This window comes from Primulina tabacum, chromosome 5, assembly GCF_025594145.1.
Source record: "Primulina tabacum isolate GXHZ01 chromosome 5, ASM2559414v2, whole genome shotgun sequence".
NCBI lineage: Eukaryota > Viridiplantae > Streptophyta > Magnoliopsida > Lamiales > Gesneriaceae > Primulina > Primulina tabacum.
In genome coordinates, this window is record NC_134554.1 from 21,317,428 (window position 1) to 21,342,691 (window position 25,264).

The following is a 25,264-nucleotide window of genomic DNA, read 5'->3' on the forward strand; positions in this document are numbered from 1 at the left end:
TGTGATAGATGTTTGAAGGAAAGAAATATGACATGCCTTTGCGTTTTAAACGCACGAATATTCGATGGCGATGCGAAGAACGGCGGCGAAGAAAAACCCTTGGCTGAATTCCTTGAAGCTTCTTCGAATTTTTCTTCAAAATATTTTGTGTGTTGTCATGTGTTTGGGAGTGTTTTTGTGAGAGAAAATTCAGAAAAGAGGCGTGGGAATTGTGTGATAATGGGGAGGATTTTGAGTATTATATACTAATTAATTCACTAATCAAGGCTTAGGCCCTTTAAGCATACAAATTAGGCCCATTAGTCTTTAATTAAATAATAAAAATTATTTTGTTTAATAAAATTTGTGAATTTAATAGCCGGGTTGCCAAGCGTTCGTATTTTTGTTAAAAACCAACACCGATAAAATTTACGTCCTGGCGTATAAATTCACCTCAAAACCCCTTATTTTCAAAAATATGAAAAGTATCAACCATATTTAAATAATTTAAAACAATTATTTCATAAAAACATTTTACATTTTTCGGCCCTCGGTCTCCGTTCCTATATCGCAACTCGAATAAATTTTAAAAATACATTTTAACGCAACAGTGTAGAAAAATTTATTTTAAACCCATCAATATACATAACATAATTAATCCATGCAATTAAATCACTTAATTAAAATACACAAGGAATTTAATAACTTAAATGCATGTGGTTCGCGTGGACCTTTAAATTTTCGGGGCATTACATCCAGTCTCCTGATCACAATGCTCACCTGCATCATTCACACCTAGTGAGTCTAAAGACTCAACACACCTGTAACGGAATAACAAGTACATATACACAGCACACAGCAGTGAAAAATATATTGTAATCAACATACCTTTCATGAACTTTAAAAGCGTAATGTAAATGTGTCATATGAAATCATAACATGTCAAAACAGCTCATCGTAACATCATATAGTTATACTTTTCCTTTAATTAAATTCAGTTCATTAGTTGTGACTTTCGTATCATCGTTCATCGTTATACAATGGATCCATCTACATAAAACAGTGGCACCTGGCGGCTGTCGGACATCAACGACAATATTACTCATCCACTGTGTCTAGGCCTCATCATTAGCATTTACATATACATCTTAAGCATTTACATATATATCGTTAGTCACAACCAATTCTTATCCTTCAAAGCATCATCATTTTCATCACTTAACAAAATCATGCATAAGCGTAAATTTTCTTAAAATCAAACATACAACGTAATTTTCACAATTTCATAAAAAACGTATTCATGGTGTATAAACATTTAAAAGCATGATAAATTTGTGACCGGGGCGCTGCCAAGACTAAAAATTCACTCGGATGCAAACTGACCATTTTTGCCCCTGGAAACTCAAAATGATTGTTTTACCCCTGGACCTCAACATTTCGACCCGAAGCTTACCAAACTCCTTAAAATATCCCAAAACATAATTAAATACATTTCTTAGACGTCTGTTTCAAAACTTAAACGATTCGTTTTAAAACTTGGACCGGTGTCCTGGTTTTAACTCGAATCAAGCCGAAACTTAACCAAATTTTTCCCAACTCGAACCATGATTCAAACCTTCATGACCAGCCTCTAACCCACTTATTTCAGAACACTTAGGACCTAGAAACCACGCCCAAAGGTTGCTGGAACTTTCCAGCGCATGCATACTCGAACCCTAACCCACCAAGCTCGCAATTATTCGATCCTAGGCCCTACCGACTCGGACCAGCCTTGAACCAACTCTTCCTAGCCCACCTCTGGACCCTCCTTTTGGACCACACCATGGCCTGGTTCAGCCCTACTTGGCCGAGCCTACCCTCGCTACTTGAGAAAACGTGAAAAACATGCACAAATTTTCACAGCATGAGCAAGTTTACGATAAAAATCACATCTCCCTCGTTTATTATCAATAAATTACGAATTTGCTATCGAATCGAAGATAACACAAATTGCTACAAATCATATGTTGAACACACTTCCAGAAAACCAATCTATAGGTCGCAGAATTCGAAATAACAAAGGGTAACGGGTTTTGTGACACATAAAGATTTACGATAAAAATCATATCTCCCTCGTTTCTCATCAGAAATTTACGAATTTGCTATCGAATCGAAGTTAACACAGAATGCTATAAATCATATCTGGAACATATTTTTAGAAAACCAACCCATAAGTCGCAGAATTCGAAATAACAGAGGGGGACGGGTTTTGTGACAAAGAAATTTAATAGCTTGTGCGGTTTTACGATAAAAATCATATCTTCCTCGTTTCTTACGAGAAAATTACGAATTTACTATCGAATCGAAGGTAACACAGAGTGCTATAAATCATATGTTTAATATATTTCCAGAAAATCAACCCATAAGTCACAGAATTCGAAATAACAAAAGGAGACGGGTTTTGTAACACAGAAATTTCACAAATTGTACGGTTTTACGATAAAAATCATATCTCAATCAAGAAGACCGATCGGCCCTCACCAAAACGTGACTAACTCGTGACTCCAACCCCTTGACACCTTAACTCCCAATGTATACAGCCGTCTAACACCTCAAACCAGCAGCCCCTTACACAAGAAGTCAAGAAAACGTGAATTGCACATAAGATGAACACATTTACGTGTCAAAACCTTTACGAGAACGATGCTAAAAGAAGGACCAACGAAAATTCATGCAAAAATGTAAACATCAGCATATAATCATGGTGTAAATGATGAGAAAGGAGATACATGGCGTGCCTTACCGATAACGTGATCGAAAACTCGAAGAACTACGCGCGAGACGTAAACCGGAGAAGCGTGGAGGAAATCCTTTGAAAGAAGCTTGAGAAACTAGAGAGAAAACTCGCTGAAATATTCAAAAGTGGCTGTTGGAAATGAAGGGGGCGAATGAATGGTTAGGGTGGAGAGTTTAGGGTTTGGATAATGGTGTTTAATTGGTATAATTATGCATTAATGGGCTCTTAATAAAAATCAAAAGGGTTAAAAGGATTTTTGGCCAGTTAAGCAATAAAATAACCTCATTAAATCCAAAAACATTTTCGAAAAATATTTCTTTGAGGTACGATTTTGAAAATATTGTTCGAGCCATCAAAAAGTCCCCCGATTCGCTATATTTTGCGTACCGATTAAAAATATGACCCGGCGAGTAAAAATACTCAACCAATAGCCATTTTCAAAAATCATATTTAAATATACCATATTTTAAATAATTAAAACTAATTATTTAATAAAAATATTCTTCCTTAATTATCTCCGGGCTCCGTTCCTCGTTCGAGCGCGAAAACTATTAAAAGTCCTTATGCATGAAACTTTAAATAACACATAAATTAAAACACAAATTAATAAAATAAACATGCATTTAATGCATTCAAACAATTTAATAAAATACAAAAAAAATTTAATAACTTGCATACATGTGGTTTACGTGGACTTTCAAATTTTCGGGACGTTACATTAATCTTACAGATAGTAGAGCGAGAGATTTGTTTATTTCCACATATTTTCTAATTTTTTGTTTTGTATTTATTATTCAGAAAAATTGATTAATTCAATTACCGAGCCGAAATAACCAATTTCAATTTGATTTACTTTGCTTTTTGAAGGGTAGATAGAGTAATTGCTCTCATCACATATTGGATCTTTACCCGACGCCAGTCAATATAAAATTATCCTGCTCCCTTATCATCAATTGTAGACACGAGAAATTGGTTCTTGAAGTTATTTAGGTTCTATTTTCCCACGTTGAGGAACCCTTGAACAGCTCACCGCCCCAAACAATTTTCTCGCTGAAAATTACATGTTTCGGCTGTCCTAAAACCCAAATGTACAATTTGCTCATTTTTCCAGAACTTCTTGGATTCCACTCTCAAACACACAGCAAGTATGACTTCACTCAATAAACATTAGTCATGTATGTAAGTTGGTATAAACACATGCATGCATCAAGTCTTTATCGTATATATAAAACCGTTTTTCTATTTAGAAAAGGCACGGTCATGTGAGTAGTCAAGATCGCTGAACTATGTTCATAGGAACGTCCTAAATTTCTATGATCACAAGCGATCCAAGAGGTCTTACTATTTGAGTGGCCTCAAAAAACATGCCTGTATGTATGGGGGTACACGTAAATACGCATATGCACAAACAGAGATAGCTAACAAGAACGACATAACGCAACCAAGCATACACAGAAGAAACATGTTCCGCTTTAGCCAACAAGACTATGTTTCAACTCTTTAAAGATGAAACAAGCAAACATGGGTACGAAACCTTTAGAAATATGCTTGTTGAAGTGTAGGTAACATGCTAGGCTCACTCAAAATATACAAGAGTCTTCCAGTGATAAAGGGTTTCGAATAATACATACGGAGTGCATGGAGCAGTGTCATTATGACCACTAGCTTCATCAATCATTATCATCTTTCGTCCATATTGCGGCAGAATTCAGCCGGATTTGAACAAGAGTACTGCTTTGGAATCCAAGTAGAAGTAGACGAAGTGATTTGTCTCATGAGTCACATAAGAACCTGCATGGAAGTTGCGGGAAGACAGTAGGATTACTTAAGGACAGGTGAGCTACGGGGCCCAAAGCCACATGTAAAGGTTCTAAGAGTAGCTCGTGCATTTAGAGAAAGATTAGATCATAATGGGTTAAAGACAATGAACATTTGTAGATAGATTTTAAAGTAAACAGTAAAAAAAAAAGCATGGTAAGGGTTTAAATCCTTTCATTATGTCACATCTCGTAAGAGGATTCAAAACTCAATGTCAATAGAATGCAGACACATTCAGTGCAAAAAATGCTTGGGACGCAACAACAAGAGAGAATAATAAAGAAATTAAAGAAAACCATGCTTGAAAAAAGCAAGATTCAAAGACTAATTGTTTCTCAAAGGAAAAGAGCATTTGAGAAAAGAGCATAAAACATCGAGAAACTTGTGCTTGGAGCTATCACTTGTTTGGGAAAACCCATAAACTACAGAATTAATCTTGTTAAATCATTAAGAATTTGACTGAAATCTTATGTGGAAGCGTACTGAAGCCATAATTTTGAATTCTTTAGAACGTGTCTTGATCTTCAAGATCTATGCGCTCTTTTGGTTGAGAGAATCCTTTAGTTTTCTCTTCTCAACTATTTTCTTAATACGGGAGAGAATAGGGAACGTGATCCCGCGCGATCTGGTGACCATGACCCATATATATATAATGTTTATCATTATCTTCTGATATTACTGTTTTAGCCCATCATAAAAACATAAATTACACTTATATCTCCACATATTAAAGGTCCACAACCTGTTCGATACATCAAAGCCCATGGGCTTAACTTAATAGACAACCTACAACGAATATTTATTCACATAAAAACTCATATAAATAAAATTGTCCAACAATCTCCCACTTGGGTTATATGATTAACCTTATCATTATGTTTGTGAAACAACCTTATGAGCTCAAAAATATTGTCATTCGGAAATGTATCTACAACGAATCCGGTCCATCAATCACATCAACATAGGATCAAAAGAGTCAACGCTACAATCAAGGTAACTAGACCCATCAATGGTCACATATGTCAACAAAACTGAATGACATGGATCATAAAGTGGATGTGTAGCATTGAAATTTCATGCAATGTGATCATAACATGCATATTTCCAACTGGTCCTCTTTTAACCTTATTTAGAACAAACTTTAAATCATAATCAGAGTGTGACTTAATTTGAAGTTTATTTCTGCAGAAAATAAATTTACATAACTCTAAGTGAAAATTTCTACAGCTGAAAAACATTTAAAATAACAAACTTCCACTAAAATTAAATTTTCTCAATTGACATAACACACATATGAGCAGTGTGCTCATAAAACTATTTAGGTGATAATCCCTTAGTAAGCGGATATGCAACCATTGAGTTTGTACTGATATGCTCAATAAACAATTTTCCACTCTGAATTTTTCTTTGACAACAAGGAACTTGATGTCAATATGTTTTGACTTCGTCGAGCTTCTGTTGTTATTGGAATACATAACTGCTGATTTATTGTCACGATATATTCTTAGTGGTCTTTCAATGCCATCAACAATGCTCAGTCCCGTGACAGAATTTTGTAGCCATATTCCATGATTGGATGCCTCATTATACCCTAAAACTCAACTGTCATGGTGGAAGAGGCTATAAGAGATTGTTTAGCACTATTCCAGAAAACGAAACCTCCAGCAAGGAAAATAGATGTAGCCCAGCATAGATGTCATACTATCCTGACATCCAGCAAAATCAGAGTCATCATTCCCAATGATCTCAAGCTGTTACAACCTCCGTTATATGAGCATGTAATATTTTGTTCTCTCTAGGTAACGTACAACTCTTTTGAGTGCTTTCCAATATTCCACTCCTGAATTACTTGATCGTCCCAACATTCCTGTCACATCCGCAATAGCTGGACGTGTACAAACATGAGCATATATCATACTCCCCACAGCAGAAGCATAGGGAATTTTTTGCATTTCTTTAAAATCCTTCTTGGGCTATTGTTTGAGACTAAATTTGTCTCCCTTATCAACAGGGGTATCCGTTGGTTTACAATCTTGCATTCTATATCGCTTGAGAACTTTCTCAATATAGCCTTTCTGAGATAATCCAAGAATACCTCGAGAACGATCCCGATGTATTTAGATACCCAGTACAAAAGATGCATCATCAAGATCTTTCATATCAAAATTCTTAACTATAAATCTCTTGGTGTCATGCAATAATTCTATATTGTTGCTAGCAAGTAGGATGTCATCAACATATAAAACCAAAAAAATATGCTTACTCCTACTGAACTTATGGTACACACAATCATCGACCAAATTCATCTCAAAACCAAATGAGATGATCACTTAATGAAATTTGAAGTACCATTGTCGAGATGCCTACTTGAGCCCATAAATAGAATTCTTTAATTTGTAAACCTATTTGTGTCTTTGGACACAAAATTTTCTTGCTGCACCATACAAATCGTTTCATCAATGCCACAATTTAGAAACGCAGTCTTTACATCCATCTGATGAAGCTCAAAATCGAAATCTGCCACCAATGCCATTACAATTCTTAAAGAGTCTTTCAAAGAAACCAGAGAGCAGTCTCTTTATAATCAATGCTTTCTTTCTGTGTAAAACATTTAGCGACATGACGAGTCTTATATCTTTCCACATTGCCTTTTGAATCCCTCTTAGTTCTAAATATCCATTTGCAACCAATGAGAATCGTACCTTTAAGAAATGTGACAAGATCTCACACGTTATTGTACTTCATGGACTTTATCTCCTCATTTATGGCATCATCCATTTTTTAGAGTTAGAATTTTCCATGGCTAGACGAAAGTTGATAGGATCTTCCTCCAGCAGTTCAATTTATGTCTCATGTTCTTGAAGAAATGAAATGTAACATCTGGCATTGCATTTCTTTGCGCTCTAATGGATCTCCTTAATGGCATAGGTTCTGGAGGTGCTTGAGTTTGTTCATCTGAATGGGAGGATCTCTAATATTGTCTTCTAGTATTGTATTGGTCAAATTGTGGAATGTGATCCCGATAAATGTCCAAGACACATGTGGGAATATTTACATATTCATCTTCAGAGACAATATCGCTTAGTTTATCTCCCCCGCAAACTCAACATCCTCAAAGAACCAGGCATTTCCTGACTCAAAAATCGACTTACTTGTGGATCATAAAACTTGTACCCCTTGGATCTTTCAGAGTATCCAACAAAATAACAGTTGACAGTCCTTGAGTCCAGTTTCTTTTCATTAGGTCTCTAAGGCCTTGCCTCAGCTGGACATCCCCAAACGTGCAGATGATTAAGACTAGGCTCTTTACCCATCCAAAGTTCATAAGGGGTTTTGGTTGTTGCCTTAGTTGGAACCAAGGATATATGTTGCGATCTTTAGTGCTTCTCCCCAGATTGATTCTGGTAAGATGGAATGACTAATCATACTCCTCGCCATGTTCTTAATCGTTCTGTTTCGTCTTTCAGCAACAATATTCATAGTGGCCGAACCTGGCATAGTGCACTGTGGTACGATACCTTATTTCTCTAGGAATCTAGCAAAAGGTCATGGACGTTGTTCACCTGAACTGTTATATATACCATAGTATTCACCATCACCGTCAGAACTAACGGTTTTAATCCTAAGTCAAGTTGATTTTCAACTTCAGCTTTAGAATGTTTGAACACATCCAACAACTGTGCCTTTTCATTAATGAGATAAATGAAGCCATATCTCGAAAAATTGTCTGTGAATGTTATAAAATATTGTTGATCATTCCAAGAAGCCGAAGGTAACGGTCCACAGATATCAGTATGTAAAAGTTCTAAGACGCCTGAACACAAATTGGCTTCAAATCTCCTTTTGTTGGTTTGTTTTCTTTTTATACAATTAACTCAATTATTAAAATTTGTCTAATCTAAAGGTTTGAGAATTTCATCCGACACAAGTTTCCTTGTTCTTTTTTCATATATATGACCCAATCTCTTGTGTCATAACGCAGCTAAATTCTCATTTATTAATTTTCTTTTAGCGCCTCTGCTTGTTTGCAGGGATTTATTAAATGAAACAATAACATCCAAAGAATAAATATTATTGTATCCTAATAAAGAATCAGAATCATCCAATTTTGAATCATGAAACAAACTGAATATTCCATTTCCAAATTAACAAAAATAACTGAACTTGTCCAATGCAGAAATATAAATCAAATTCCGTCGAACAACAAATGTTTTATAAATATCCAAATATATTTTAGTCTTTAATAATAATCTAAATTTTCATATTGCCTCAACTCCAACTTTGTGAGATGAATCTTTGAGCATCATTTGATTTTTGGCAATCCAGGCAACCCTGCATAGATACACTGATGTGAGTCGTTGCACCAGAATCTATCCATCATGTGTGTCTAGGCACTAAAAGATAAATTAACCTAAGAACAAACCATATTCAGAAGAATACCTTTCTTAGCACATCATGCGTGGTAATTGTTGCATTACTTCTTCATATGCTCATCACTGCCACTGAAGAAACAACCAGCACTTTGAGAATCACTACGTTTCTTTTGTTGTTTCTTCGGGGGCTGCTTCCTTATCCTTCTTTTTCTTTCCTTTATCCTTCGAGGTAGAGGCATAATAAACACTTTCTGTTTTGTCTTGCTTCAACCTTTTCTCTTCCTGAACACAGTGTGAGATGAGCTCATTCAGATACCAAGTCTCTTTCTGACAGTTATAAATCACATTGAACTGGTTAAACTGAGGAGAAAGAAATAACAAAACCAAATGCACCAGCAAGTCCTCATAAAGGTAAAGCTTCAGTGCTTTCAACCTTGAAACAAAATGAGACATTTCCATAATGCATTCCCTAATATTGCCCTTACCACTGTATCTCATTGAAATGACATTTGCCAAAAGTATACCAATTTCAGACTTTTCACTTTTAGCAAACCTCTTTTTAAGGTCCTGAAAGAAAGCTTTAGCCGTAGCAATGTCACTATAGATTGTGCCCCTGAATATTTCTGGAATGACCCTCTTCATAATCATCATAAACATGTGATTCGACCTCTCGTGCCTTTCAAACTCCCTCTTTTCATCACAGGTACTATTATCCGTAATGACGGGAGGAGAGTCAACTCTTATCGTAAGGTCCAAATCCATGACTCCGAGAACTATCAATAAATTATCTTACCACGATTTAAAATTAGACCCATTTAACATAGGAATAGAATTAATGTTTGAGTGAATAGAGAAAAAAAAAACAAAATATACATGCTCAACCAAATATCCAAATAAAATAATCAAAAAATTCAAATAGTGTAAACCCCATAAACAGGATACCGAGCACTCTATTAATGTTTTATCTTTGTACAAAAGATTAACTTCTAAGTGATATCCTGGCGCAACAGTCAAACACTGAAAGTAACTATCATGTCAAATAACAATCTTTGTTTGGTTTATTTATTATTCATATGAAAACCGAACAACTATCACATGTTTACCACCGCAAGTGCATATGTAATTATATTAAACATTAATATTTCTTTGGGCCGATTAATATTCATATAAATCACATATATCAAAATCATTATGTATTTCAAAATAAAATTAATTTCCATAAAATATGTCACTTTGGAGACATTTTATTTTAATCAATCTATTTTAAATACATAAAACCAATCATTATTTGAACAATTGAATATTTAACCATAAACCGAAAAAACATGAATCGTAAAAATTTAAGCATTATTTGCACCCCTTGGCGCCCAATGTGCACTTGCGACTGTCCTAGACAGTCCTGGCTAGTAAGGCGCCCCGAAAAGGCACATCTACGTGTTTACCTCTTTTTGAGCACTGTTGGGCGCGCTATATGTCGATTTTGGTGAAAAAATTTTACCCAAATTTTCGATTTACTCTAAAAAAAAAAATTTGTTGAACAAAAAATGGACGGAAAATCGAAATCTTATGCCAAATCATTAAAATTTTCAACCAAAAACTCTTTACCAGAACTGAAACTCTGAAGCCATATCAAAAAATTTTGAACAAAATTTTCTTTTCCAGATCTGGAATCATATAATGTCCAAAAACTTTAAACAAATCTCAATGATTCAAGTACGAGTAGCTCTGATACCACTTATTGGGGAAAACCAATAAACCACATATTCATCATGTTAAATCATTAAGAATTTGACCGAAAACTTAAGCAGAAGCGTACCTGAAGTCATAATTCAGAATTCTTTAGAACGTTTTTTGATCTTCCACACGCTCTTTTCCTTGATAGCATTCTTTTAGTTTTTTCTTCTGAACTATTTTCTTAATGGGAGATAGAATAAGGAATATGATGATGTGCGATATAAAAACCATGACCCATATATAAATAATGTCTATCATTATCTTTTGATATTTATATTTTAGTCCATCATATAAACAAAAATATAAAACAGAAATTATACTTATATCTATCTTTATACATTAAAGGCCAACAACATATTAGATACATTAAAGCCCAATAGCTAAAACTTAACTGATCACTTTAATTTTAGGCTTAACTTAATAGACAACTCACAATGCATAATTATTCACATATAATCCAATATAAATAAAATTTTCCAACATCATAGCCTTTGAAAAATGATTAATCTCATATCCAAACAACTCACATACTTCTATTTTGTCATTTATTAAATTAAATTATGAATTTGGATAATAAATAGTAACACTTATTTTATATAAATAAACTAATGGAAAAAATGCTTGTTCGGTGTAGAAAAAGCATAGCAATCCCTCCTATATTCATTTCTCGACTTGTTTACCAGACCAATCTATTTAATATAAACAAATAGGGTGAGGAGAATGTGTTCAACAAAAAATAGTGGTCGTTGCCAAAAATATTGGAGGACTAAAAGAAACAAGTGACTAAAAAAAGTTCAAAACTTCAAGATAAAAACAATCACCGTGATTCAGATGAAGAGCATCAGTCCTCACCGATCAACCCCAGTATTAAGAAATTTGCACCATCTGAGTTTCTCCGGCACTAAGAGCCTTGATAGTTGATCCACCAGCAGAAAAGTTCACATACTAGCAACATAGATTTTCGCCAAACTTGACATTTCTTTCAACCACAAATACTAAAACTCCACAAGGAGTGCATCTATGCTCTAGGTATAATGAAGCCCAATTTTTGCAATTACATGCAAACCAAGGCTTAGCCCTTTGAACAAGACGTGCACCTTGACCTTGAATCATCAGTCATGGTATACTTCAACGGCAAAAGTCCCCTTTAAGAACACCGTGATGTAGAAAATGATGAATTCAAGATAAAATGCAAGGTAGCTATCATTCATTTTCGCTTATAAACTACTGATTATTTGTTTTGTTATTGTTCAATAACTTGAAAATTGCATAATAGACAATATGTGAAATTTTTTTTCAAATATTATGATATCGTATAATATCATATGGTAGGTGCCTCTCCTTGAATCATGTGTTCGGGCCCTATGAAACGTAATGTGCTTTGGCAAGCCTTGCATCTCTAACACTACGCCTAATAACGTTGGTACCTCATGTCATCAAAATCAAAGAAAATAAGTCAATTAAGTAATCTAGTTTGTGGCCAAAAAATTTGAAACAATGGAATCTATAATGACCTGATGATTAAAAACAACATAAGCAGACACATTTAAGAAATTAAACAATAACAAGCCAAACACAGTCATCTATATCGCCCACACCTTTTAGTCATTCATAGATTCTAAAAGTAATTAGTAGAGCAATGAAGAAATTATTTTAGACGTAAAGTTCCTTTATGAGAAAAGGAAGTTAAATTATGTAATGATAATGGACCGTAGGTTGGTCAAGCATGAGCCTGTATCCATGCACCGTTACTCATAGAATATCTCAACTAGGCAAAATTTCGCCTCCCCAACACTCGAACCTACCATAGAATGTCCCACACCACTGGAGTGGATTCGAGTGTTGGGAGTGGTGAAAGAAACCTCTTTCCAAAAGTGGATATTCTATGAGTGACGGTGCATGGATATGTAATACGGCTCATGCTGTACCAACCTACGGTCCATGACCAGTAGTGGTGCATGGGTATGGGTTGATGCTCAAGTTAGGTCAGCCTACAGCCCAAGATTTTTATAAAAAAAGACTCAACTTAGGTCAGCCTACAGCCCAAGATTTTTATAAAAAAAGACGTCTTTTTTGGGAACTATCATGGGCCGCAGGCTAACCTTACATGAACCTCAACCCATACTCATGCATCACTACTGGTCATGGACTATAGGTTGGTCCAGCATGAGTCATATCATGCACCGTCACTCAGAATATCTCACTCCTAGAAAATGTTTTTTTCACTCATAGAATATCTCACCCCCAAAAAGTGGTTTCTTTCGCGTCCTCCAATTGGTACCAACACTATAGGAATCTAGGTACTTATGTGTGGAGGTCCTAGGTTCTAAGGTTGAGGGAGGGCAAAAGAAACCACTTTCCAGGGTGGGATATTCTATGAGTGTGAGAGTGTATGGTAGTCGTAGCTCATGTTGAACCAACCTAAAGCCCACGACCAGTAGTGTTGCATGGGTATGAGTTGAGGCTAATATTGGGTCAACCTCCATTACAAATTATATACCTAGCAGTAGTTGAACGTGAGCCAAATTGATCTCATGGGCTTGACGAGGCGATGTAACAGAGATGCCAAAAAGTTCAATTTAACAACTTTAAGATTTTATTTATCTATTAACTTGTTAAAATGCAAACAAAAAATGGGATGATGGGAAAAATGGTAACTTCTTCAAGCCATATAGGAGGTAACTGGCAAACTGAAAAATATAAGAACTTTGCATGATCACTCACCATCTTAACCTTTGGAACTAGGCAAATAAACCAAGTAAGAAATAAATAGCCCCACAAAGTAAATTATAAGGAACATTATATAACCCTATGACAGCGTTTCTGGGTACCATGTAACAGAGTAATAACACATAATAACAGAAACCGTCATTGTAACACTAACAATTGATGATTTACATATGCAACTCATGCATCCACATTCAAGCAAAAAATCAAGAACGCACTTAACAACGAAAGCGTGAATATGATCCACGCAAATCGCAATAAACACAGAAAACCAACACAGTCGGATGGACTTAAACAAACTCCACATCACCAACACAGTCGGATGGACTTAAACTCCACATCACCAACACAAAAACATAAATCAAGAGCAACATAAACTCGAAAATTGACAAACATAATAACATCAAAAAGAAATAAAACTCATTTCTCAGGAAAAAATTATAATTAAATTAAAAACTCAGCCTCTCGTATGTGAAAGAGAGTTAAAACCACAGACATTAACCACAAAACAATCAACAAATCTGGGCTATCAGATATCAAATAAAATTTGAAGCAGTCCGTTCAGAAACAAACATAACAAGGAATGATCATAAAAAGTATAATAGTTTGATTACCGAAATTCTTGCCAACAATGCAATGCCAAGTGGGGCCATGTTTCTTGTCGAACACCTTCTTTATGCTCTCGGCGACATCCTTCTCCACATTATGCTTCTCAAACGCCTACACAACCACGCATAAATACAAGAAAACATTAAATCAAGATCTCAAACACATAAATGAAACTTAAAGAGAAATGTAAAGGGTCCCTCGTGTTCGATGTTTATCAAATATTTTTTGAGAAGGTGAGAAAAAATACAGCTATGGCAACGTCCACAGCTTCTTTCTGCATATCCTCCTTCATATCTGCGCTCTTGATTACGATTTTCTTGCCGGAAACTCCTACAGGAATCGACCCAGATGAAGACAAGCGATCGTCGGGGTTTTTCATCGGCAGCGCCACGAACGCTCGGCTGCCGCTCCTCTTCAACTCCTCGGTCATTTTCTCTTCCAACTGTGAACTTTTTTCCCCTAGAATTTGAGCTTCTTGAGCAGAACGACAGGGGTTTAGCAGTTAGCTAGCGGCCTTGTGAATTAAACACATTTTGAAGAGATATTTAGATCTCACAGCTGATTGGATGGAGGTCAAAGTAGAGTCATATATTATTGACCGATTAATTAAATATATTATTAAATTAAATTTAATTGTATTTTGTACAAAATGTACTATAACTAAAAAAATAATCGAAATATGGCAAAATAATCGAAATATGGTGACCAATAAAGTCAGAACATATATTAAAAGAATCCCTCCAAATTTAAATTAATTTTTTCAATTCAAATGTAAACAAAGTCAATTTAACTTTTCTAAAATATAATGTCAATTTATTAAAATAATTAAATGAAATTTCTGTTTGGTTGGATTTGATTTGATTATTTGCTCTATCAACCAAACTCATTAAATTGCTATGGTATTTTAGATCACTTCTTTATTTTTCAAAAATCACAAGAAATAGTGAAAATATATTGTTGGAAGTAACTCAACTAAGCATATTCTCCGTGGTGATTTTGTAACGTCTCGTATTCGAAGATTGTCTCCATTGTGTCAAGACGAATCTTTTCAACATGTTTATGACATCACTCACATGCACTCTAGAAAACTTCTCAGGGTCACTTATCCCAGAATTTTCCCAAGTCAAACATGCTTAACTTTGGAGTTCTTGTGTGATGAGCTCCCGAAGAAAATGCATCTTCTTGATATGAATAGTACCTATCAAAACTTTCAAACCTTCCTCAACTGAACAGTATCATAACTGAATAGTTTTAGAATCTCTTTCAATCAGGTGTCAGATCAATTCATTCATTTTCCTTTCGCTTAGAAAACTTGTCAGGAGCCGTTCATTGTCCATGCAACCTCTTGGTACCGACGATCACTCATCGCTCTCTTCGGCCTCGAGTGTCACAACTTTCATCTTCATGAGATGTTTTGGCAACCAACAATGCAGCCAAGCATACTCACTGAGATTGAGATGAGCAGCCTGTTATTGTCGGTGTCCAGCGAGCAACTTGTGGCTTGGATTTTATTAACTCTAACGTAAAAACAATCTTTATTTTCATAATATTTTACGATTTTATCCAATTATGACATTTACTTTATCTGTATACCCATGCAAGTTGTATAGATAAAGTCCATGAATATATATAATAGGTACCATGAGGTCTACCTCTCAACGTAAGATCTTGAAGCCCATTACAAAGCGTATCATATATTCTAAATAGGTTACTAATCGAATTAGCTGCCTAAAATAAGGATAAAAGTCACTTAAGCTTTAGACTAGCTTATGGGATGTAAACACCATGTTTCATTGGTAAGAGCATGGAAATGTCCATTCATACAAATGTGTGATCATTTGATGATTCACTGAACAACCTTCCCTCGGACTGTCCAAGTGGTTATCATTTATCAAGTGGAATAGTCCGCAGTTATGGTTGTACTCCATTAGTCCATTGACCCGGGACAATGTAGAGGCTCTACGTGCTAGCATGTACTTTGATATGTTTGCCGACACCATTGAGAGTCATCACGTGGCGAGGTTGAGTATAGTTGCAAAATACGTAGGAGCAAATACATTGTAATTGTAGATTCATTGTTTGCATACATGTGAAGATATCCTATGTGATCTAATAAGGTAATAGTGCAATGAATATCTGGTCAGAAAGACATGTGCATTTTAGAAAGGTGTTTCCTTAATTGCACATACCGTGTCACTATTATTGCTCAAAGATACATCACATCATTGTCTAATTCGTATGCAACACTCGATATCTGATGGTTGCAGATTTGATCGGGATATATGATTTGAAGGGATCGTAATGTACGCTAACCATAACTTAAGTTCTTGCATGCACTAACAGTGATACCTAAGGGATCATGAAGCGATACAACTAGACACTCTTACTATGATTCAATAGGCGCAATCGGAAACGTGTTCTCACATTCTTGATCAAAGAATTTATGACAAAATATGGCTAATTAGGGTAAGCCCGAATAAGAATAAATGTTATTTTGAATCACATGAAGATGTAAACATATAACTAGCTGTATTCCTAAACTATTGAGGGTCACACAAGTATCAGATTATGTGTTTCCTTTGAGATGGTCAAAGTTCAAGGTGTTGAATTTGATGAATGTTGTAACGACTCGTGCTACTAAAATACTACTATATATATATATTTTTTGTAAACTATTTTTCGAAAATTACATTTAAGCGCATGCATGCAATAACAGCTTTCAATCAAACATTTTAAAATAAAAAAATTCAACTACTAGTAAAAATACTGCAGTAAAAAAATGTCAAATCATCAAATCCTAGACCGTCGTTTAAAATAATTCAAATATGAAACATGCAAAGTCATGTCGAACCATCAACATATAAAAGTGAAAGTGTATAAAAATATCCATGTTTACTCCTAACTCATAAAAATAATGTGCGGAAAAATATGTTCCTCAGGTTAACGTGCGCACATTCAGTCTCGCCTACTCAGTCTTCGGCGCCTCCAGCCTCCATATCAATATGCTCACCTCCATCATTCATAGCTAGTGAGTATAAAGACTCAACACTCCTGAACCGTGATAGCAAGTATATAAACAACATGCAATAGTGAAAAGTACTAAAATTAAAATATATTTCATGATCTCAAAAGCGTAAGCATAAATGTAACGTATAAAAGCCAACCTACGTAAACCACATGCATGCAAATGAACTAAATTTCTTAATTATTTTATTTAATTTATATTAAATGTTTACATGATGCATGTTATATGATTAAAAGTCTAATTGCATGATTTTGTGAAATATGCATATTTTACTAGAATATTCGATAATAGACTTGGGAAAGGAGACTGAGGACGACCAAGATAAAATAAATGTTTTTCGATAAATATTTTCAAAGCTTATTAATATAATTAAATATGATTAAATTTTTCTAAAAATGATAGAGTCCATATTATTTTACGAGATGAGCTTGATTTTATCCGGGACACCGATTTTAGGCAAACGAGGGACTTTTAAAATATCAAAACATTATTTTCGAAAATTAATTTTTATAAATTTTTATTTTTCAATTAAATAGGTATTATTGGGCCAAATTCACCTATATTGAGTAGGCCCAATTTCTCCTAAACCTCAAGGCCCAAAACCTAAGCCCATTAACATGCAAATTAAAATCTATAAAAAAAATTAAAAAGCTAGGTATTTTGTACCCATAACCAACCGAAACAGTACACACACAACAAACACATATTTTTGAAAATCTCAAGGGAAGAAACAAGGAGTCTTCGTCACCCGTTCGTTCTTCTTCGCACCCCACGCCGACATTCGTAGATTCGAGCGTTCTAAAACGCAAAGGCACGTTTCTAAATTTCTTTGACACATCGTTCAAACTATATTATGCATGTTTGAATATTTTTCAATGAAAAATAGTAATGCTCGATTGGTTTAACGATAGAACGAATATTTCAAATGTTTTGACGATTTTACGTTTGTTTATTAAACTTTATGATTTCTAAGGACACGCTGCCAATAGGAGGTGTTTAAAGGATGAGAAAAGAGTCTCTAGGGGATGAAATACATGCTAGAAATCGAGCTTGGTCAAGGAGGAGAGTTCTGGGGTTTTCCTAGGCTACCCGATTGGAAGAAGGCTCAGCTAAGGGCTTGGCAGCTTGCAGCTCGACCAGGGCTGGTTGGGGGCTTGGTGAGGGACCTGACTAAGGGCTAGGACTCAGGGGCTACCATAGGGGAAGAGTCCAAAACTGCATGGACTCTTCCCCATGCGCGATATAGAGGCCACGAGCAAGAGGGGCTCACAGTTGTTGGGTGCTGGCTAGGTTGGGTCTGGGGCTGGTCCAGGGTCGGCTAAGGTTTGGAGTAGTCGGTGGTCAAGTGAGGAGAATAGTTCTAGTTGAGAAAGAGTCATAGGCGAGCAAGGAGCGTTGCGGCTCATGTCAAGTGTAGGAGGCTGCGGCGTGGGCTAGGAGCTGGTTAGATGGGCCAGGCGTGGTCAGTAGGTCCTTAGGAGGTCTGGTCAGGGCCGGGGATGGATTGAGGTGGCTCGTCCATGGTCCAAGAAAATCGAGAGATGGCTCGAGAGGGGAGCTAGGGTTCGAATATTGGCTAGGAAAAAAAAAATAAAAGGGGCGAAGCATGGTCCACGGGGGTCGGTTCATGGTTCACGAGGGTTTTTTGAGGTATAAAAAGTCTATGTTTAAAATTTGGAAAGAAAATATTAAAGTTCGAATTAGTTCGGGAATTAAACGTTTTACGAATTAGTAAATATGAAATTAAATAGAAAGCCTCGAATTTAAGTTAAATAAAAATATTAAAAATTAAATTTAAGCTTAAATAATTATTTGGGACGGTCTAGATTCAACAAACATAAGTAAAATTAAAAAACGCAAAATTTTAAGTCCATAGGCAAAATGGTCATTTTTCATGACGCATGTTAAATGATATTTTTGAACGTTTATAAAGAAAAAATGATATTTTATGATTTATGGTAAAGCTGTGAAAATTTTACTGTCAAAATGCTATTTTTATAAAGCCATGATATTTTATGATTTAAAAGAAAATGAAAAAATGTTTGAAGGATGTGAATTGACTGTGGCATAGAGGATATGATATATGAATTTCTGGAACATCGTGAGGGAAAAATTCCCAGAGGGAGCCCGTTTATGGGAAAAAGCCCAGAGGGAGCCCATCGATCGTACTTCCATTTTACGTCAGTGCCTAATGCTCGTCCTCATGCGCAATGGTGAGCTAAGACTGATCCGTTGACAAAAGGATAAAGGCTATTCAAGGATCAAACTTCACTCAAAAGGATAAACTATTGACAGCTTTACAATTTTACGATTTATTTATGAGTACAAGCTTATTTTGAATAAAAATATGATTTTAAAGCATGTGCTTGTATATATATTATTTGCTACTCATGTTTAGAACGTGTTGAGTCATTAGACTCACTAGGTTTGAATGCTACAGGTTATGATATTATTGAGGGAGGCATTGACGCTTGAGTGGATCGAGTCTGGCAGTAGACTTCCGAGGGCCTTTATTTTTCCGCATTAGCTTGATAATTAAAATTTTTAAAAATGTTGTTATACTTGATCTTGCAAGAAGATTAGTTGTGCTAAAATATTTCAGTTCTAGTGAGTACTGTAAACAAGTTTGTAACTAAGAGTTTCAGTTTGGCATTGTTAAGTCCAAAACTGAAGTGGGCATGTACAACTGTTTGTATCGATCAAAGTCTTTTAGTGAATATCATATCTTTGTGATAGAAGGGGTGATATATGAGTGTTTGAAATCTCCGAACATCCATAAAATCTTGTGTCTTCTTATTTCAGTTTTTATTCTATCTATCAGTCAGTTTATTTCTGCACATTCTTTGTTAACTGATTGATATTGACTTACAAGATTCCCGAGTATCAGTTTATCACTAAACTGACTCATCTATATTCAAAAAGGTTGTGAAAATTGTGAGTGTTTATTCAACCCCCCTTCTAAACACTCTTACACCTTTAACTGATCCTATCAAGTGGTATCAGAGCAGTTGAATCTTGTTTTCTGAATATTTCTATATACAAACTGATCACCATGTCTTCATTCAACAAAATTCCAATGTTCTACAGAGAAGATTATGATGATTGGAAAATCAAAATGCAGGCTCATCTAGCTGCACAAGACGATGACATGTGGTACGTTATTACAGACGGACCCATGAAAATATTGAAGGCAAACATTGTTGTTGTCATAAATGATGGGGCACCGCACCGCATTGAAAAACCATGAGATGAATAGACAGCTGAAGACAAGAGAAAATCCAACTTGGACAACGTGGCTAAAGACATTTTGTACAAAACGCTGGGTTAAGTCACTTTCAGCAAGATAAAGATGTGCATAATTGCTAAAGAAATCTGGGAGAAACTGATTAAGCTCTGCGAAGGCAATGAGAAAACAAAAGAGAATAAGCTATCTGTTTCTGTTCAAGAGTTCGATGATATAAAGATGAAGATTGGAGAATCCATGCACGAATACGATGAAAGAATCAGTGGCATAGTCAACGAGCTGAATGCACTTGGAAAGGTGTATTCAAATAAAAAGGTAGCACTTAAAATAGTCAGAGATCTTTCCAAGGAGTGGGATGTTAAGACCATGGCAATGAGAGAATCAAAGGACCTGAACAAGGGTGAACTTCATGATTTATTTGTTGATCTAAAAGCCTACGAGTTGCAAACCAGGGAAGGGAACCTTCTACACCAGCTGCTATAACTGCCCTAACTGCTGTCAAACTGGAACCAACTGGTTCAATCGACAAATCTGCTGATTAGTTAATCAATGACGCAATGTCATTGTTTGTCAAAAAATTTGGAAGATTTATGAGAATAAATCAAGGAAACCTTCAAAGACAATATCAGAAAAATCACTCCAAAGAGGAACTTAATGCTTGCTACAACTGTGGCAAAACTGGTCACTTCATTGCTGATTGTCCCAAGCCAAAGAAGAAAAATCGAGGCTCAATTGAAAAGAGAAAGAAACCTTATGAGCACAAGAGGAGATCTAAGGATGACAAGAAATCTTACAGAAAGAAGCACGAGGTGCTTTTAGCTGAGGAAAGCAAGTCCAAATGGGCAAAATCTGACAGTGATGATTCAGAATCTGAGAGCTTGAGCTGCTCCAGTGATGATGATGAAGAGGTCAAGTGTCTGATGGCTGATGACACAGAACTGGCGTCAACAAGTCAACAGGTATTCGACTTTAGTTCAACTGACTTCACACGAGATGAACTTATTTCTACACTTCATGACATGGTTATGAGTATCACAAGCTTGTATTATCTTTTGAGAAGGTCATAGCAAAGAAAACTGATCCCAAAGACGATAAAATTGAAATTATTGAATCAGTTGATCTGTTGTGTCTTAAACGGGAGACTGCTGAGCTAAATGTTGAAAGAATCAAGAATCAATCTATGTTTCATCAGTTAATGCTTGAGAATTCAGAGCAAACCGAGCTTATTAATGCATGGAATAAATCATCTGTTGCACTAGCTGAAATACAAGATAAACAAAAATCAGTCACTGATAAAACTGATTTAGGGTTTAACAAACAGCCAAAACTGAATATAGACAAAGAAAAATATATTCACATCGTATAATCATTCATGGTACAAGAACAACCAGAGCCAAGTAAACAATTGTACAGCCTATTGAAAATAAGAACAAGGCTATAAGGTAAGGTATTGGTTATAGCCCAAAAATTTCAGATGACCCACAAAGTCAATCACCAAAAAGGTTCAGAAATACAAACCCGAACTACTCTTATGGCTACTCCAATTACTATAACAATAACTCAGTTCAGAAAAGATATCTACTGAACAACCAGTTGAAAAAGGCTAAACTCATATTGTTTCATCTGCACACTATACATCAAGCACACACAAGCCGAGAAAAACTATCTGGAACACAACAACTGGAAGGTCAGTTAGACTGGTCCAAGTCTTGGTTCCTAAAGGACTAATTAGTTTAGGACCCAAATAGATGTGGGTACTAAGATTATATATTGTGTGTGATTGCAGGTGATAGGTACAAACAAAGAATCAATCTTGTATCTGGACAGTGGATGCTCGCGTCATATCCCAAATGATCAAATACAATGGTCCAAACATCAGTTTTGAAGACAACTCCAAAGGTAAAACTGTGGGTAAGGGTAAGCTTATCCATGATAACTTCACAATCAATTATGTATTACTAGTTGAGAATTTGAATTATAACATGATTAGCATCAGTCAGTTATGTGACAATAAATTCTCAGTTCAGTTCTGTAGAACCCGAAAATCAGATTACGTATAAGCCATGCATAATTTCTATTATTTAAATTAAATATGAAGTTTTAAATCATGATTATTTATTTTAAAGGTAGATGTTTAGTATATCTTTTCAGGATAAATACGCGAGGCCGGACCGGAGTTTGGAGATTTGAGATAAGATTAATAATAAGACAAATATTCCTAAATTTAATTTAAGTCAAGAAATAATTTAATTTGAAGAAAAAGAATATTTTAGGATTTATTAAATTAATGGGAGTCAAATTAGTAAATAAATTGTATTAGGTTCAATATTTAATTAAAGTTTAAGTAAAATGGGTAAACAATTGGGGATGAACTAATATAGGGTAAATATATTCAAGAAATTAAGCATAGGATTTAAACATTTAAATTGAGGTCATGTATGCCATGCAAAAGTTCTAAGCAAGATGCTAAACTAAATTAATTTTTTAATGCATTAAAATAAATATAATGAATGTTTAAAATCTTAAACAATTAAAATGCAAGGGTTAAATAAAAATATACAATGCAAATTAATAATAATGACCAACATTTAAAATATTTCAAAGGTTGATAACTCTCCATTCAAACTATCTCTAATTACACTTCATGGTGTATTCATGTCCTATTCTAATTCTCTAATTAGTAGGAAATTTAAATGCAATAAAGCACCTCATTTCTCCCCAACTAATTTACTAGAAAATGAATGAGACCATGCAGCAAAGAAATTAGAAAAAAAACCAACGGCAATAAGGAGTGAATGAGAAGCAATTCAAACCCATTCAAATTTACCACTAAATGTTTTTTTTATAGTGCATTCATTTCTCACTTTTAAACTCCATAATTAGGGGTAATACATGTATCATAATTCTCTTTGAAGCTCCTCAACCCCTTCATGCTAACAACTGAAACGTAAACAACAGCAAGAAGAAGAGAAAAGAATCGGCAGTAAAAGGGAATCAAAATGCATTTCAAATTCCATTCAAAGCTTCACTTGTAACTCTCATTTTAAGGCATATAAGGTCACCTTTAACACCTATTAAATCATTCACCTTCCTTGCCTACATCCCCCACAACCCCACCTTCGAAATTACAGAAGAAAGCATCAGCAAATAATCGAGAATAACAGCAGGTGAACAAGAAGGAAGCCAACTCCGATCCCGTCGCGTCGTATTGTCGTTTTGATTTGTTTTTCTTCAAAACAAATTCCAGGCATGTATATATTATTCCTTTGCTCTACAATCAAGTTATACTAGCTATTTTAAATCTGTATATGTTCATAAATCAAGGGACAAACCGAATTTTGACAGCAACACTCTCCAAAAGAAAAAAAAAAATTCTGTACAGCTTTTCGGTTGATGATGTGTGCTTCACGCTTCAGTATTTTATGTTGTTGACAGGGGGTTGCTCGAGTCCAGGCTTACAAAGCTGCATCTAGACATCATTTAGAGTATGTTATTGTGTCATTGGTTCATTGGTTTGAGTTCAAACACCTCGAATAAAGGCATGACAACAACATTTCAAGGAGTGACAGATTTTGTGTCAAGTTTCTGTTATTGTGTTGTTTAATGGATGGGTTCGAGTCATGGCTTCCCTAGGGGCTGTAGCCATGGTTAGAACCCTACCTTAACATGTGTAGGACGTGACCAAGGTGTCCTTTCTACGCTTGGTTCACGGATCTTTAAAATTTCTACATAAACAAGACATGAGTCCTTCGGTTTTAATATTTTGAAATTCTATAGGAGTATGCTTTCGGTTTTTGGATGTTGTGTGGATTATGGTTGGCTCATACCCCATAGCCATGGTTCATACAACACTACATCATGTTTAGATCGAGCCACGGTCGATTAAATGGCCACTGGAACGACACAAGACAACCAAATATTTCATTACATCACACTACACCCCAAAGGGTGCTCTCGGGTGGGAGCTGTGCGTGTCATAGGTAATGGCTCGGTTGGTGATTGGCTTTAAGCCCTTAACCATGGTACAAGCCATGTCTTAGGATGTTGGTAAGAGTCTTTGGGTGGTGGTTCAAGCCCTTGGTCATTAAATTTCAGAATTTCCCCTCAAATACACAAGCTGCTCCTGCTGTAATTTGACAGCAACTTGCTGTTCGGTTCCTGAGGATGGTTTGAGTTCTTGGCTGGCTTTTAACCCATGGCCTTGGACTGGACAGTACCTCAATGAGTTAGGAAAGCCATGTTTTTGGCAGTTTGTGATTCGGTCGAGTTTATAGGTCGTACGAGAATTTACGGTGAAAGGTGCCAAAATGACTCTCGAAAGAGTGTTTTATGTTTTTGGATTCCTTTCACCCATTTTCGTGTTTTACAGTTATTATGCATATTTTTCAGTATTTTTGGGGTATTTTTAATCATTTTTAAACGTCGGTTTAATGTTGGTTCGGGTTGGTACGAAGCCATGGTTAAAAATCAAGTTGTTGGTCCGAATCGTCTCGTTTTTGGTTCTATTGTTAAGATTTTGTCAAGTTAAGATTTAATTCATGTGTCACATATTAGTAGTAAGTCGCAGCAAGCCTGGGAACGATCCAACTCATCCGGTAAAAAAAAAAAGGTTATAATTATATTACGTGCATAAAAATATAAAATGTTTATTTTTGAGATATATGCGATATGTCTTGTGGCCACCTTATGCTTATGGGTTTGGAAGTCGGTAGGAACAACCGAGGACCTCTCCGCCCGGTGACTTACGACCGGTTTATGATTATGTATGGGTACGGACATCCAGTCCAAGGGCTGTGATTGATCTCTACCGCCCGGTATACTGTGGTTTAGTCTGATCAGGCGCTTACGCTATGTTATGGGCCACTTGCTTAGAAACATTATCTCTACCAGAAAATTATAATATGTTATGACAGAGCTCTATTGAGCAAAGCTTTTACGTATGATTTTTAGATATGCACGTAGTTATAATTATTCATGAT

General features: G+C 35.5%; 1 protein-coding gene across 3 annotated transcripts; it reads right to left on the reverse strand.

The window, feature by feature from the left end:
- Positions 1-576: 576 nt before the first annotated feature.
- LOC142547283 (uncharacterized) lies at positions 577-14,561 on the reverse strand. Of its 3 annotated transcripts, XR_012820642.1 has the most exons (4): positions 14,264-14,561; positions 14,022-14,127; positions 9,014-9,228; positions 8,714-8,905 (listed from the first exon to the last, which is right to left on the reverse strand). XR_012820642.1 is itself a non-coding variant. In XM_075655490.1 (3 exons), exons 1-3 carry the CDS (start codon positions 14,444-14,446, stop codon positions 713-715), a joined length of 336 nt encoding a protein of 111 aa, XP_075511605.1. In that variant the 5' UTR covers positions 14,447-14,560; the 3' UTR covers positions 577-712. The 3 variants fall into 3 exon arrangements, 2 of the variants coding, with proteins under 2 accessions (XP_075511605.1, XP_075511604.1); XM_075655490.1 differs by lacking the exons at positions 8,714-8,905; positions 9,014-9,228 and adding an exon at positions 577-759 and having other exon boundaries at positions 14,264-14,560; XM_075655489.1 differs by lacking the exons at positions 8,714-8,905; positions 9,014-9,228 and adding an exon at positions 4,189-4,546 and having other exon boundaries at positions 14,264-14,556.
- Between the last annotated feature and the right edge of the window lie 10,703 nt (positions 14,562-25,264).